Source organism: Microplitis mediator, chromosome 10 (assembly GCF_029852145.1).
Source record: "Microplitis mediator isolate UGA2020A chromosome 10, iyMicMedi2.1, whole genome shotgun sequence".
NCBI classification, from domain to species: Eukaryota; Metazoa; Arthropoda; class Insecta; order Hymenoptera; family Braconidae; genus Microplitis; species Microplitis mediator.
Genome location: NC_079978.1, coordinates 860,186 through 876,519, shown reverse-complemented (window position 1 = coordinate 876,519; position 16,334 = coordinate 860,186). Strand labels below are relative to the sequence as shown.

The 16,334-nt window shown below is 31.2% G+C and overlaps 2 protein-coding genes across 3 annotated transcripts; one reads left to right on the top strand and one right to left on the bottom strand.

The window, feature by feature from the left end:
- The first annotated feature begins 5,329 nt into the window (after positions 1–5,329).
- LOC130676183 (uncharacterized) lies at positions 5,330–11,016 on the top strand. 2 transcript variants are annotated; one of them, XM_057482224.1, is made up of 12 exons: positions 5,332–6,258; positions 6,319–6,440; positions 6,639–6,783; positions 7,431–7,560; positions 7,621–7,789; positions 7,850–8,039; positions 8,108–8,466; positions 8,552–8,708; positions 8,933–9,064; positions 9,277–9,394; positions 9,476–9,676; positions 10,420–11,016. In XM_057482224.1, the coding sequence occupies exons 1-12, from the start codon at positions 5,618–5,620 to the stop codon at positions 10,423–10,425; spliced, it is 2,370 nt and encodes a 789-aa protein (XP_057338207.1). In that variant the 5' UTR covers positions 5,332–5,617; the 3' UTR covers positions 10,426–11,016. The 2 variants fall into 2 exon arrangements, with proteins under 2 accessions (XP_057338206.1, XP_057338207.1); XM_057482223.1 differs by lacking the exon at positions 10,420–11,016 and having other exon boundaries at positions 5,330–6,258; positions 9,476–10,359.
- A 198-nt stretch (positions 11,017–11,214) lies between these two features.
- LOC130676191 (mitochondrial pyruvate carrier 1) lies at positions 11,215–12,085 on the bottom strand. The gene is made up of 3 exons (XM_057482246.1): positions 11,775–12,085; positions 11,611–11,711; positions 11,215–11,500 (listed from the first exon to the last, which is right to left on the bottom strand). The coding sequence occupies exons 1-3, from the start codon at positions 11,828–11,830 to the stop codon at positions 11,334–11,336; spliced, it is 324 nt and encodes a 107-aa protein (XP_057338229.1). The 5' UTR covers positions 11,831–12,085; the 3' UTR covers positions 11,215–11,333.
- Between the last annotated feature and the right edge of the window lie 4,249 nt (positions 12,086–16,334).

Here is a 16,334-nt window from a genome sequence, read left to right as displayed (position 1 = left end):
CCGCGAAACGAAACCAGTTTGCCCGCTTGGGCTGCCACGGTGAGGCAAGGAGTTGCGCCCCAATCCAATCCGATTCAACCGCTGGTTCTCTTTCGCGGTATATACGACGAGCCCCGCCTTTACCAGGGCCGTGCCAATTTCTTATTCGCACCTTTGTACCGCGAAAAATTCATTAAGACCAACCTCCTTTCCCTTCCAGAAATTTTCAGTACCTAGTAACTTGAAAAAGTTTGCCCAAAATCTCTTTACCAAAAGCTGCAAACCACAAAAATAAATTTTAACGCGAAAACTCGCGGTTTTTTAAAAATTTTTGAAACAGATACTCCGGCTACTTCAGTGGCGGCAGCGTACTAAAATTTTTAAATCTACACATGCTTATAACTTTGTAATTCAAATCCGCCAGCTAATTTCACAAATTGAATGCTAAATAAATATTTTAAATCCTCGATAAAAATGAGAGGATGAAAAATTAACAAAAATTATCAGGTGGAAAAAAAAAAAATAAAACAAAGATCCGAAGAATTTCCGAGACGGTCTACTCTTTTTTTTTTATTTGTTTTTTTTGTTTAGTTGCCTCATAGACGTGTGTACAATTCGCAGACGCCTGACCTCGAGAATAAAAGAACCGCGTGCTCATAGTCTAACTTATCCGCGTGTTGTCGACGTCTTAAACGTCGTCCTCGTAGTCGTCGTCACTGGTTTGCTTGTATTTAGTCGGTTAGTTCATTCTCTCTGTTCATTTTTATTTCATTACATTGTTCTAGACGCACGCATCCGCTTCGCATCTCAGCGGGGTTCGTACCAAGCTAAATCACCTCACCACCGTTCTCTTATTTCGTCCACCTTAAAATAATAATAATTATTATTATAGAAAGAATTATAATAATAACAACCAACCAACAGCTAAAAACATGGAATCAGGTTTACGGTTTACACATATTACGGAAATCCGTATTTCGTGCCAGCCGGTAAACGTAAGACAACGTGCAGAGGGTGTTAATATGATCTAGGGCGAGCAGACGGGCATGCAAAGGTATACATTTATATATACATATATATGTACATACATGATGTACGTTGTTAAGGAGGAAAGCCGATTGATAGACAGACTTAAGACGAGAGAAATACGTACTGTACGTGTACATGTAAGTATGCATATCCATATATGTATATATATATATATATATAAATATAGTAGGTATAGAAAGTAAGAGAAGCCGTAAGTAGTTACAGCCGGCGCATCTGCTTTGGCAGTGTTTAGTGTAAGGACACAGTCCTCGCGAAACGATACGGCCCTGGCTCTGGCCGTGAGTCTCGTCTGGCCAAGTAGTATAAGAGTGTGTGCACCCGCGTCCCTTACCTCGCGAAATGAGAGCGAGGTAAGGGACAAGCGAAATAACAAGGACAGATGTAGCTTTGCAACAGAGAGGGGTAAAGTCCCAGCCCAGGGAATCGAGAGAAGAGGAGAAAAGGAATCGAGGAGAAAAAGAATACATATATGTTGTGGATATAAGGAAGAAGAGAGCCAGACGACGTCGAGTGTGGAGAGGAAGGGTGCAAGTGGCGATGATGACGAGCAAGACGACCAAGTGAACGAGACGACGACGGCGACGACGACGACGACGGTGGCGCGAACATGCTGCAGAAACCTGTTCTTGTCTTTTCTGCTTTCCTCATGATTATTATCGCTGATCGAATAACTCCTTCGCTACGAAGCTACGATGCGTTTTTTCGGCAAATGCTCGATGTTTTATTTTAGAAGCTGTAGTGCTGACGCTTTTTAGCTTTACATTTAAATTAACCAGCTTGTACGTTATTGTATTTGTATGTCTGCTGCATATGTATATTTCAATTGTATTTTTATTTTTCTATTTTTGATTTTTTATTTTGTTGGAGACTATACAAATCCAGATTAGATTATTCGCACGCTCACTTTGTTGGAACGGGCGAGGCGTACACTCTCGGCACAATGCACTTTTATTTTTTTAATATTTTTTGCCCACCAAAACCAAGTGCATTGTCGTGGGAGGCTGAAATTCAAACGGCCCCCAACGCTTGAGGCTGTTCGATGCACTCTTCCACTGCTGCTTCATTTCGTCTCATTCTTTTTTTCTCTCTCACTCACTCACTCGTTTTCTCATTCTCTGGTCCGTTGTTCGCCCGCGTCCTTTTGCAAACTTTTTTTAATTTTACTTTTTCTGGCGATGGTCAAAGCTCTGCTCGATCATTCGGTTGAATCTCTTTTGTCCTACTAAATCGTTTGATCATACAGGTTACAAGTTATTCGATAGAAGAACTAGGTTACTGCGATGCACATCTGTGCATCAATTTTACTATTTTATTTTATTCTCTTCAGCTTTTAATACAAAAAAAATTTTTTTTAATGCCATACAACAAACCAATTACTTGCATCCTTACTTTTTTTATTAACACCGCAATAGATTTCGCGGTGAGTAATTTCATATTATTTTAAAAATGATTTTAGGTAAAGAAAGCCTTTGGGAAATGATGCTCTCACAAAAATCGCTAAAAAATTGGCAACAGGTGTCAGCTAAGAGGGCACATACATAAAGAATTTAAAAGATCCAACGCGCTTCCGGCGGTAGGAGGGTTAAGTCCCCGAAGCGGGGGGCTGCTGTACAACCTCTACATGATAAAGAAACGCGGAGTACAGCTGTCCCCCGTATCCTCGAAAAAACTCGTCTGAATTTTATACGCGATGCAACTTACTGCGTTTCGTGTTACGCGTATGTACTCTTTACTCTCTTTATCCTTATCCTTATTTCTCCCTTACATATATTACTCTCAAAAAAATAATTCCCTTCGTCTGATGCACACACACTACACGTCCATGTGCTAAATCATGGGAATATATTTTAACAAATACAATACTTGTGTTCTTTTGTTTTATAAATTTATTTTTTCCTCAAAATAAACCTACTAATTATTATTATTATTATTATTATTATTATTTTTTTTTTTAATTAAATACAAATAGAGAGTAATTAAAATTAGCGAAGCGCACATACGAATATTGCCGTGTAATTATTTAAAAGAGGAAAAAAAGTGTAAGTTGATTACCCACATTTGTACGAACTGACAGTAGATTACAGAGGCGCCGTTAATCTCTTTGAGAGGCCATCGACATCAAGAAAATATCTTTATAAAATATAACATGTACTTCTATTCATAAGACGATCAACGATCAACTCGACTATTCATTGCAAAATATACATACATGCGTTAAAACTTTTTTTTTTATTCAAAAAATGTCTTTTTTGTAAACTTATATTGCAGTATATTTAACCGTAATTCTATTTTATTATTAAATGAAATTGAATTTGACATACTTGTCGTGCATGTCCAATAGATAAAAGCTAGAATGATATATACATAAATGCGGTAAGTACAAAAGTTTAGCAAAAGAGAATTCTCATACATGATATTCTTTGTGTTTAATTAAAATATATTTTAAATAAAAAAAATTTATAAAGATAGAATTCAGTAAATAGCCAAGTTTAAAATATATACAACAAAAGCCCAAGAAAAATCGGATTATATTTGAGCAAATGCACAAGAATAATATCTTAATGTCTGTCCACCTCCCAAGAGCTCTGTGCCATCTGCACTTGTTTCCCACGTAAATATATCACAACCCCTGATGATATAGAAAAGACACAGAAGCTAAGAGACAGTACACAGCATCACACATACTTTCATAAATTTATATATATATACATTACATATGTACATACGATACACATATACATCTATAATAAAATACTCTCAGGACTTTTCTCAGGATACAGTGGGTTGTAGGCAACCCTGGAATAATAAACAGTAGCATTAGTGAAGCTGGATAGACCCCCAGCAACTCGTCTCATCTTTATATATATATATCTTTTTTTTTTTTGCGTCACTTGACCGCTCTCGCACGTCCACGTCATTTCTCCCTCGTGGAGGACATCAAGAACTCGTCTGCTGAGAAAATTCTTCACTTCTGTTTTGTATGTTATTTTATTTTTTATTCCTTTTGGTTTCTTGTCTCGTTCACCACCTCTTCCAGTCTGTAATGTAATGTACAGTAAACAGGGTGAGAGTGTAGAAGCCGTGAACCTGATGTACGCCCGAAGGACAAAGGTCTTCTGCACCTCCTTTTCCGCACAGACCAAGGGTGAAATGGTTGGACAGTGGTCGCTGTGTACACAAGAGCAAAAGAAAGACATGGACAGACACTCTGTGAGATAGAAAGAGACATAAAGGTCAGATGAAGGGTGTAGTGTTGTATCCATAGGGGGTCGTTAGACCAGGGCGCTATCCTCATTAGCATTACAATCGTCTTCTAAATGTTATGTCCTCCCGTATTAAGTCACCGCGACTCTTTACTTTTTTTCCTCGTTTCTTGCATTTACTCTCTGTCCAGTCTCGATGGGAACCTTGCTCCTTACTCATCATCAGCATCATCCTAGTCATCTTCTTATAGTCTACAACCCTCTGGCAGATATATCTGCGGTTTGCTATGAACACGCATATGAGTACACAAATGACGGTACATATATATGTATACATAAAACTAGTTCAAAAGATTTTTACAACGGGGCGTCGACCTTTTTTCGTTTCCTGTGTCTACTAATGTCTATAAGTATACACAATCTATTGTTAATTTTACTTTTTTATTATTTATAAAATATTATAAATTCAATTCAAAAACAAACAGGTTTTCATAATAAATTATACCATTAATTATATATGCAATAGCAGTAATAATAATAATATAATATAATATAACGAAAATGTATTTTTCTAAAATTATATTTTTTAATAATTCCCCCTCATGTCTGGCGGGAAAATAAAAAGTCAAGCTGCGCGGCATTATTCTTAAGGTTATGTCTTCCAGCAGCTGCGCAATACTCTAAGTACATTTTTATTTTTTTTTTCTGCCACAATGTACTCATACTTATTTACTATTCATTAAATAAATATACATCAATAATATGTATCTATAAATTTCCTAATTACAATCTATCAGAATAATTAAATTTTTAAACGATGACACATGCCCGCTTACTTTTTTAAATTTCGGGTGGGGCATTATCGACTCGTCATTCGATTACTCGATTCTCTATACCTCCGTCAACCAAACTTTATTATTATTATCAAAATTTATAACAATAATTATTTTGGTAAATTTAAAACAATTACTGTTTTAAATAAATTGCCGCCATTTTAAAAAAATTTTAATTTTAATTTCAGGATCTCGTGGAAGATGAAAAATAATAAAAACTGAGTGGGAGTTAGGACGAACGGACTGTAATTACGTCACAGCCACTTGGCACTGGAATGATTCAATCGAGTAGGAATCATCAGGGCGTGTGTTATTTTGTGCGTCCACATCTACGTACTATCAACCAACAACGGACGCTAGTTTTAAATATCATCAAGTGTAGGTTGTTAGCGCGATAATAATTCATTGTTAATCAGCTCTAGTGGAAATGGTGCAAGAAAAATAATGAGATGTGTAATTAATCAAGTGGTTTAAATAATTAACGGGCAGAGAAAGTGCCTGAAGAAGGACAATTATTATTTGAATTATAATTGTTATAGTAAACAAAAGACAATGGGGCGTTTAGCTTTGACGGTGATCTACATTGTGGGTTTTATGAAGCTGGGCGTAGTCGGTCAGTTTGGATGGCATCCTCTGGACAGTTTTGATGAAATAAAAGGAAAAATAGACCAGGTCAACATGGATAATTGTGAAATAAAACGTCTAAATGACTTATTTTTGCCAGCCGCAGTAGTGTCCCATCTTCCTGACATCAAAGACATAAATATCAACCCAGTATTTCCTAATAGAACTGGTCTGCTGTACATACACAATCTAGCAATCAGTCGTGCTTATTTTTGGAGTTACAGTTTACAGTCACGATTTATCAGACCAGCTATCAATGACACTTATGATCCTGGAATGATGTACTACTTCTTATCATCAGTTGCTGATGTCTCTTCAAATCCTCATGTAAATGCTTCGGCTACTTATTTCGCGCCGAATACATCCTACACACCCAGTTACCGAGGATTCTTTAACAAAACATTGCCGAGGTTCGCACCACGAGCTATCAGAGCTGATGATTTTAATGATCCCGTTCACTTGGAAAGAATATCCACGAGAAATACTTTTCTTGCTAATGATCTTGGCGCTTTTCCACCTGACAGTCCCAGTCTTGATTACACCGACGAGCAATATCGCATTAACAAATGGTATTTATTTTATTTTATTAATTATTTAATTTGTAATTAACTTGTTAATAATTATCCCAGGTATACAGCTTGGCTGCCAGATACTAATCCGCAGAAGAGACACGACACCAAGACAACTTACCAAGTGGAAATAAGATATGCGAACAATACGAATGAGACTTTTTCATTTCACGGTCCACCAGGTAAATTTTTAAACAATAATATTTGTGTCTGATAATTAAAAGTAATTATTATTTATTTGAATATTATTTTAAATTAAACGTTGGATTATTGAGCACAAAGGAAAACGTTTTGAATTTACGCTAAGAATATTCCCAGACATATTAGTGACGGTCGAGTGTGTTGAGAATAATTTATTGAATGAAAAAAAATTTTCCCAGGTGCTGATGAAAATCCGGGTCCAGTAAAATGGACAGAGCCTTATTTTGATTGTCGTCGTTCGAACCGTTGGCTGGTGGCTGCAGTAGTACCCATTGCAGATATTTACCCCCGTCATACGGGTTTCCGGCACATTGAATATCCAACGTAAGTATCAATTTTTAATTATTTTTTTAGGGACTAGTTACTCGTACTTATTATATCAATACATTTATACGTAAAAAATATATATATAAAGCACCAGATGTTCGTTGGTCCGGGTGTCCAGTCTCAGTGCTAGTTCGCAAGACCCCAATTCGTAACGAAATATTTTTATTGCTCCGCGAATGTCGCTTGTGTACATGGCACCGTATATACATATATATATTGATCATCCTTAATGAATTCACGGTGAAAGAAGAGGTCGCAGGGGGGCCTGGTGTACTCTTCTCTGATGTATTTGTGTCGGACCCCAATGAAATTACGGTCCCTGTCAAACAGGTACGACAGACCGGGTTCTAGGATAATCGTAAGGAACGAGAGAGTCGGGGTGATAATATTGAGAAAGATAAAAAAATTTATAATGTCAATGGGAATAATATGACTATGTGGATTAAATGTTAGAAAGGATTAAGATTTAAATGACGATAGGATTGAATGCCATCGATTGTGTTATACTCGCGACTCAATCTCTTTTAGCTCAAGAGCGGTCAAGTTAAGGCCACTTGACAAAACCGACATTCAAAAAAAATACTTATATCATTTTTTTAACCAGTTTTTTTAAAAAGTTATATCATTCGTTTTTACATTTAAAGATACACTGCCGTGTCCGTAATTGAAATGGAGTTGGAGAGAATTGACATCAATCAATGTCCCCCAGGTCCAGGTAATAGTGGTCCAAACTATTTTGCCGATACTGCGAGGTGTAAAAAAGAGACAACTGAGGTAAGTTTTATTAAGTAATGAATAATTATATTTTTATATTAATAATTGAATTATTTTTAGTGCGAACCGTTGCATGGATGGGGTAGTGGCAGACGGGGAGCATATCAATGCCGATGTCTACCTGGATATCGACTGCCTACACAAGTCCGAAGACCACATTTGGGAGAAATTATTGAACGTGCCACAGAAGAACAATATCGCAATGGATTTGATTGCGTAAAAATTGGATGTAAGTTCAAATTTAATTGTTTTTTATTTAAATTTATATTTATTTACATTATTTCTGAAGATCGACAAGTAATGCCAGTCAAGTGGAACAAAGCGCCTAAGCATCTACGAGATAAATATTTAGAATTGTATCCAGAATACTCAAATTATTCTAATTTCTCAAGTGGCGCTGACGCCTTTGAAACTCAAAAAATCAACGTCCACAATGCGATTGCTTTTATGAAAAGCGTTAATGGGAAGAATTGTGCCTCGTATGTATTAATTACTTTTATTATTATTTGTTTTAACAAGCAATTATTTTATTGATTAATTTTTCTAGGTTCACTAATGCAGAGTTGCAACTCCATGGAGATGTCGGTTACGGTAGCTCAGAATTTTTCGAAAATCAAGCACGAATGGGAACACGCTTGGCGAACTTCATCAGTGCTTTCCTTCAGATAAGTAATCCTGACGAAGTTTACTCAGGAAAGCGAGTGCCCGACCGAGCATTGACCGAAGACCAGATGATGGGTGAGACTTTGGCTCTGCTTCTTGGAGACACAAAAATTTGGTCTGCTGGAACTTATTGGGAGCGGAATAAATTTACGAATAGAACTTTCTTCGCACCCTACGCCTACAAGCCGGTTCGGAACACGAGGAAATATTTCATCGAGGATCTCGCTCGACTAAACGAAACCGGTAAAAAAAAAATAAAGAGAAATATCCTAGTCCTGTTGCTAATTTATATTTAAATTTAAAATAATTCAATAAAATTAAATTCCAGATGAGATTTACACCAACAAGAAGTGGTTCAAGTTCCTACAGCAGCGATGGGCGACAAACTTTGACGAACTTGAGAAATATTATTTGAAACTCAACATCCGTTTCAACGAGACAGGCGAGCACAGCAAGAAATACGAGCAGTACCCGACATATTACAGGTGAGAAAAGGAAACGAAACAAATGTTATAAATAAAAGAAAACAATAAAATCTAAATCCTTTCTCATCCAAGCATCATCTTGGATATTACGAATCACAAAATATAACAGTGAATACGTATAAAGGGATTATGGTTACTGAGTAAGGGGATAGCTTTTAAAAATTTTTTTTTTATGTAATATATTTTAATGCTCTGGAACGGGCGGGTTGTCTCGTCTGGTTTAGGGCGGCAAACCTGAATCATGGTCACTGGACAACTCCGTACTTTGATTGTAACGGTAAGGTGAATAAATGGGTAATTACCTATGCATCCCCATTTTTCGGCTGGGACAGCTTGAGGAACAAACTGGAATTCAAGTGAGTATTAACGTTTGTTCATATATATAAGTGTGAATATCATGTATATACATATATAAACACAATACGCGTAGTATTTGCTGATGTAAAAGTAAATTGAGTGTGAGATAGTTCACCAGGAGCAAGTCCACGGGGGATATATTTTATATATTTTAATAAAAAAAATAATAATAATTCAGATGATGATATTTAATACTAAAAACATTTTACAGGGGTGCCGTTGCTGTTACGATGAACTTGATGGAAATGGACATCAACCAGTGCGACGATAAATTTTATGTGCCCAATGCATTCAAGGGCACCCACAAATGTGACAGAAAAACATCATATGTAAGAACTTTTTTTTTTCTTGAATAATAATAATTTTATTTCTAGTATTTGTAATTATTAAATAATTTTATATTTTTCTAGTGCGTGCCAATATTCGGAAGAGGTTTTGAAACTGGCGGGTACAAGTGCGAATGCAAACAAGGATTCGAGTACCCGATGGAAGATCACACCACTTATATCGATGGTCAGATAATGGAAGCGGAGTTTCAAAACATTATCGAAGACAGAGAAACGAGGATAAATCTGTTCAAATGTAGATTGGCTGGTGCGAATGGGATACAGGCGAGTTACATGCTGATTCTCCTCATTGTCTTTTTCTCCATTTTACGCTTCACACGGAGATAAATCAACGTAGTAACAAATCGATAAACCGTCCGCAAAGATTTATTCATTTTAAAAATTAGATATATGTTATTTTTTATCAATAGGTTTAAGAATCACGCAAATCACTCGATCGTTGTAATTTAAATATTTAATTGTTTTTGTGTCTCAGAGCACAGTACTCAATTTATTTGTATTAATAATCATGATACTGGAAGTAGTAGTCATCAAAAAATTTTATTAATGTCAATGAACAAAATACTGACTAGCAAACATTTTTTTTTGACAACTTTGTAATTAAAAAAAAATAAAACTGTCAGATGTCGGCTACTTTCAGTATCAGTAATTATCCGTCCATATAAATTCTCTTTTATATATTTATATATATATTATATAGGGATCAAATGTTTTTTGTAAATACTATACAAATTTTTTAAGTATTAATCGTCCGTAAGATTTTTTTATAAAAATATATGCCGTTTTTCTAAAAATATTTTTTATATTTAGAATTAATTTTACAATCGTTAGAATCTCAAAAATTTTTTTAATTGTTAATAATAATAATAAATAAATTAATCCGTCCATTTTAAAACTAACAAAGTGCCTTTTTATAAAGCAAATAACAAAACGTGCTTTGCGCCATTTTAAAATTTTATAAATGTATTTTAAAGTTACACTAATTGTGTTCATAATTTCTTTTGTAGGAATAAAATAAATATTTTATTCAAGGATTTAAAAAATGGAAGTTGTCTGAGCCCAAGAATTTTCTTACAAACGTTTTGTTTGTATTGATGTTTTAAATAAGTAAAAGTTTTATACTCATAATGTATTTACTCAAAAAAATATGTATTTAATATTAAGACTTACTGATTAATGAAACGTCTGAATGATTTTCCATAATCCAAAGACTTAATTTCCCTTCGTAACGAAAAATCCAAAGCAATTTGATTTATCAACCAAAATCTTTTAGTGTCCTCGAAAAATATGTTATCCGATCTGACAGTAATTTGTTTAAAAACAAAAATAATCGCCGTTACCGCGACTGTAATTGTTTCGCTAACGCCAACTGCGGCTCGTAAAAAATATAATTTACCCGCAAATTTTGCGGTTCCGAATCTCTAATTTCGATTACATATTTTATGTAAAATAAAAGTGATACAAAAATTATGTAACTTAATGAAAATATGCAGCAATAAATTAAAATATATGAAAACATTAATTTTTTTTTGTAAATCCAAAAAATAAATTTAAAATACTGATAATTTTTAATAAAAATTTTCTAATAAAACAAAATAAAATCAGAGGTCAAGTACTCAATTGCCAGCCCCTACCAGTATCCACTTCCGCTTAATAAATAATAAAATTTTTAAAATATAATTTTTCAAGGAACTGAGCTTTGGATAATTTCTTATTCCTGAGATCAATTAAATTAATATTTAATTATTTATATAAATAATAAAAAGTTCATTTGATTTGATATTTTTTTTTCGATATTTACATAGAGTTTAAATAAATATACATAATATAATTATTTAAAAAATTTCTAACAGATCTGGAGCAATAATTTACACTGACAATGTAAATATAATAAATATTTAAAGCTTCCAGTTTAAAGTAATCAGTTATCTTGTGACTTTTTATCGTCTAAATAATGATATTTTATAAATCTGAATCCTTGTGTGAGTTGCGCGCCTTCGTTTGTAAAATGGCAAGCAAAAAGTAGTAGATTTCTTGGTTGGACTTTCAATGAAAATCGCATAAACATCGCCGAGTAAAGACACAGAGCTGTAATTTTATTATTTATTTAATTACTATTTATCGAGTATGTAAATATATGAAAATCCATGCAAGTCATTGCTGACATTTAACATTTAAATAAACAAATAAAAACTAACCAATAGTCATTTTCCCACTGATAAACTTGGGATCACGCTGAATATCAGCGATTGCTGCTATCGGGATACCCCAATTAGCTATTGGACCCCAGAAGTGTGTACTGAAATTCAAGTTGAGTAATAAGTTATTTAATAAATCCCAGTACTTGTATTTAATTATTTACCTCATTAAATAATCACGGGTCTCCTTACTCGCAAGTGATTTCATTATTTTATTCATCTTTAATTATTTCTAATGACTTTTTATTTATTAATTGAGTAAGAAATCAACCCGTCACTTTAATGATTGGCAGTACACTGAATTATATTTAATATTCGATTTAATTTTATAACTTTTATTGTTCGTTTAATTGTTATGCATGTATGTAAATACTAAACACTGGTATATAAATTTTTATACATATATATGAATATATATATGAGGTTACTGGCCCTACTCCTCTATGCTTTGTGGTTTTCTATCTTTGTCATTAGCTCGGTTTCTTTTACTCTGCAGAATATGTAGTCGTGTATATATGTATATATATATTTATATATGACACGAATCGCCTGCACTAGCGCAATAGTTTAAAATGATCACGTGGAGTTTTATTTACCGGGAAAATTATAAATTTAAAACTAGTTTTACTGTGTACTTTTAATTATAAAATTTGAATTTTTAAAAAATTTAAATTACGCGGCAAAAGCAGATATTTGAAAATTTTGTTTTATTTTAAAAACAAAATAAATATTAATGAGAAAAAAATTACGTGATGTTTAAAACTTTGTCCAAAATTATTTTTTAAAAATATATATACATATATATGCCAGTTTAGACATTTGAAAAATTAATTTGTAGAATACGCAGTGACAATTTTTAAATTGCGTTTGAAAATTATTTTTTTAAACTCTTTCATTAATTAAAAAAAAGTATTAAATGTCAAAATATGGAGCAGTGGCCACACCTGGACTGCTCTACATACAAGAGATAAATTTTCAAAAACTCAAAGCAAACTGGTCTCTGTTTAAAAAAAAATTGAAATTAAAAAACAAATTTTTAAATATTATTTAAATATTTTATTATTATTTATAAGGATTAATAATTTAATTATGAAAATAAATTATAATTTAAATTGTTAGTTTTATAATAATAAAATAAAAATAAGGATACAATATTAAATAATAATAATTATAATAATAGTAATAATAATAATAATAATAGTAGTAGTAATAATAATAAGACTTGTATTAAGCATATTAAAGATAATTTTAATTTAGAACACACATTCAAAAATATTTACATAATATTTTCGTATATATATTAAACCGCCTTAATAAACTAGTTTATATTTCATGGTTTTCTCGTTTTATAAAATAATTACATAGGGGCCGGGGAAAAATAATGATAATAATAATAAGGAAAAGGTAAAAAGGGGAAAAAATATAATAAATGATATTACAAAATGTACAAGATTTAAATTTCAATTTTTCTATACATAATTTAATCGCAGGGATACTTTATATATATCTATATTTATTTATATATTTATATGCATATATATAATATAACTAAACAGATCTTATTTTTTTAAATTTATTTATATTATTTTTTTACTCATTACTCTTAAATTTTCAATTAATTTATTTATTTTTAAATCGAGCGTGACTTTGTCTGAGCTGACGTTTTCCTCAAAAACTTGTTTTGTTAAAAAAAGTTTATAAAATAAAAATTAATACGACTATCAATTCAATTTAAAATTAATTAACTAATAAATTGATCTACAATCGTACCCTCCTGATAACATTTTATTTTTTTACAGTAAAAATTAATAAAAGAAAAAAAAATGATAAAATAATTTTTAAACTTGACCTCTAGATAAAATGGAAATAAATAAAAAAAATATAAAATTTCCACGTTGCACAAATTTTAAACAGAATCTTTTTTTGTAAATTCCTTTGGTATGAATTATTGATAAAAAAAAAATTAAAACAAATATATAAATACAACATTTGTATATATAAATTAAATTCACCAAAATTTTGATAATTATTCAAACAATTTAAATCAAGCCATCGGAAAATTATTTTTAAAAAATTTAATATCCATATAAAATGTCCCGAAAATATTTTACCTATTAATGTAATTTAAAATTATGAGTGTCAATGAAGCAGAGATCAAACAAATTTAAAATTATAAATAAACAGAGTAAATAATTTTAAAAATGCACTTATTAATTTTTTAAAAATTTTATTTTATCAATTTTTTACTGTATTTATTAATAATTTTAAATTTATCTGATGTCTGCTACATTTACACTCATTTAAAATTGTATATTTGTGGTATTAATTCCAAAAGGACATATTTTTATTCGCCCTTTTAGCTTTAAGGATCTTCCTAAAGCCAAAGAGACGTTTGATTTTTTTTTGCCAATCGTTTAGTAAATTTATTTTAGAGCCAAAAATAAAAATTTGAAAGTCTAAAGGGCGCATGATTTAAATTTTTATTGAGTTTTGAGTTTCAAAACGTCATAAAAAAAAAATATACGTTTTTTTGGCTCTAGGAAGCTCCCTAACATCAAAAGGGCAAATAAAAATGTCCCTTTGTAATTAGTAACGCGATTAATTATTATTACAATAAAAGAAAAATACTAAGTTGTTTTTTTTTAATAATTAGTATAGATTAAAGCAAGTGATTAATAATTAAAAATAAAAATATAATAATAAAGGCACTCTTAGCTCCGCTTATGCACCGGGTTACCGATATATTACACACAATCTAATTTAAATTATTTAAACCATTACGTCTGTACATGTACATGGTACATACATTGCAATTTATTTATTTTTCTACAAACTATATATCCATTATTTTTATTATTTATCAATTCGGTTTATTGTACGATTCTAAGTAAAATATATATATTTATATATATATAAAAAAAAAGCCACACTATATCACGTCATTAGTCGAGTTCGTATTTATATTTTTAACAAACAATTAATTAAGGCCACTTAAAACTTTTATAAAGTTTATCCAGCCATATTTATTTATATATTTTGTTAAATGTAAAGGCACATTAATAATTAATTATTATTAATTACGAATCACTATAATTCGTACTCGTAATTTCGCGATTTGTACATATTGTAAAAAATATATCTATATATATTTATGTTTACTTTCGTTGTTTAAAACATATTTTTTTTAGGAAGCTATTATTGCTTCGCGTTTTAATTGCAAATTTTTTAAAAATTTATATTGCAAATAATTGCCGCTGACTTTTAACCGAATGTCAATTCACTGGGCAGTTTTTAAATTATTATGATAATAGATAATTATTTATAATAATAATAATAATAATTACAATAGTGATATTGAGTTTAAATTTTTATGGTGGTGATTTTAAAAATGAATTATTATTACGAGTCGCGTAAGTTTTAATAAGCATCAGAAATTACGCAATGAACACATTACTAATTATTGTTATTGTTATTAAATCATTTAAATAATTATTAGACATATTAAATATTTATGATAAATTTTAAATTAGTAGATGTTTGAGCTAAAATTTTTAAGAAATTACAATTGTTATGGGGAATTTTAATCCTCGGCACTACTTGTACTTGTTCAAATTTTTTTTTTAATTATATTTTATTATTAAAGCAGAGGATTCTACAGTTTCCTTGGCGCCGCCAAATAAACGCGAATTCTTCTAAAACGACGAAGACTTTTTTTTAAATAGCTGTAACTTTTTCAAAAAACGAACTAATTCAGAAATTTTTTTTCAAAATCTTCATCTTTAAATTTAGTTTTCGGAGAAAAATACAAAAAAATGAAGATATTAAAATCCATGAAATTTTTAACTTTTTTTTACAAATCACATTTTCTCGAAAACTAAACGAGATATCGAAAAATTTTTTTCTTGAAAACGTGTTATTTTGTCGAGTCATTCGGCGGCGCCACGGAAACTATAATCCCCTTAAAACGTAATAATAAATTTATTTAAACTGTTTTTGGACTCACTAATATTTTTTAGAAATAATTGTGAATGAAAAATTATCTGCGCATTCACCATTACATTATTACAAGTAAACTAAAATAATAATTTTTTTTTTTGATATCGTATAACAAAAGTATTGTTTGATATCGGCAATATCACAGTACTCGCAGAAACACACAAAACGCGCACTTTTATTTTTATTTTCGCCGTAGAAACCAGTCTATACGATTAAATAAAAAAAAAAAACTTTTTTTTTATCAATCCCACAATAAAAAATATATGTGTGTGTTTACTTTATTATTTATAATTTGTTTTAAACCACTAACCCGCGATAATACGGCCGTATAATTACCTAATTAAAATAATTATTTCTTTTAATTAACGGTAATTGTATAAAACAATTCTCCGGACATTGTTCAGCAATCGAGTTAAGCCTTGATGACTCCTCGGGGTAAACTAATTATCGTGCTTTGACTAAGTCAAGTAAATCACGAAGGTACGAACAAGACAATTGTCGAGAGTATTTTTAAAAGAATAATTAATAATTAATAATTAATAATAATAACAACAAGGACAACAACGCTTAATAAATATAATACACAGTAGTAATTTGTACCTACAAAGATGTGGATGTTGGTAGTGTTGTTGTAGTACAGGTAGAAATAGTTAGTACAGGCGTTGTGTGTCTAAATAAAACGAATAGTAAACTTTTAGTCCAGACACAAGCAGGCTTATGGCCTAATG

Bases quoted from the DNA above. Each gene is read 5' to 3' on its own strand.
- LOC130676183 (XM_057482223.1), top strand. From the start codon at position 5,618: ATGGGGCGTTTAGCTTTGACGGTGATCTACATTGTGGGTTTTATGAAG. The intron at 8,040-8,107 runs GTATGTATTAAT...TAATTTTTCTAG, and splicing joins AATGGGAAGAATTGTGCCTC to GTTCACTAATGCAGAGTTGC. The intron at 9,065-9,276 runs GTGAGTATTAAC...AACATTTTACAG, and splicing joins AGGAACAAACTGGAATTCAA to GGGTGCCGTTGCTGTTACGA.
- LOC130676191 (XM_057482246.1), bottom strand. From the start codon at position 11,830: ATGAATAAAATAATGAAATCACTTGCGAGTAAGGAGACCCGTGATTAT. The intron at 11,712-11,774 runs GTAAATAATTAA...CTTGAATTTCAG, and splicing joins ACCCGTGATTATTTAATGAG to TACACACTTCTGGGGTCCAA. The intron at 11,501-11,610 runs GTTAGTTTTTAT...ATAAAATTACAG, and splicing joins CAGTGGGAAAATGACTATTG to CTCTGTGTCTTTACTCGGCG.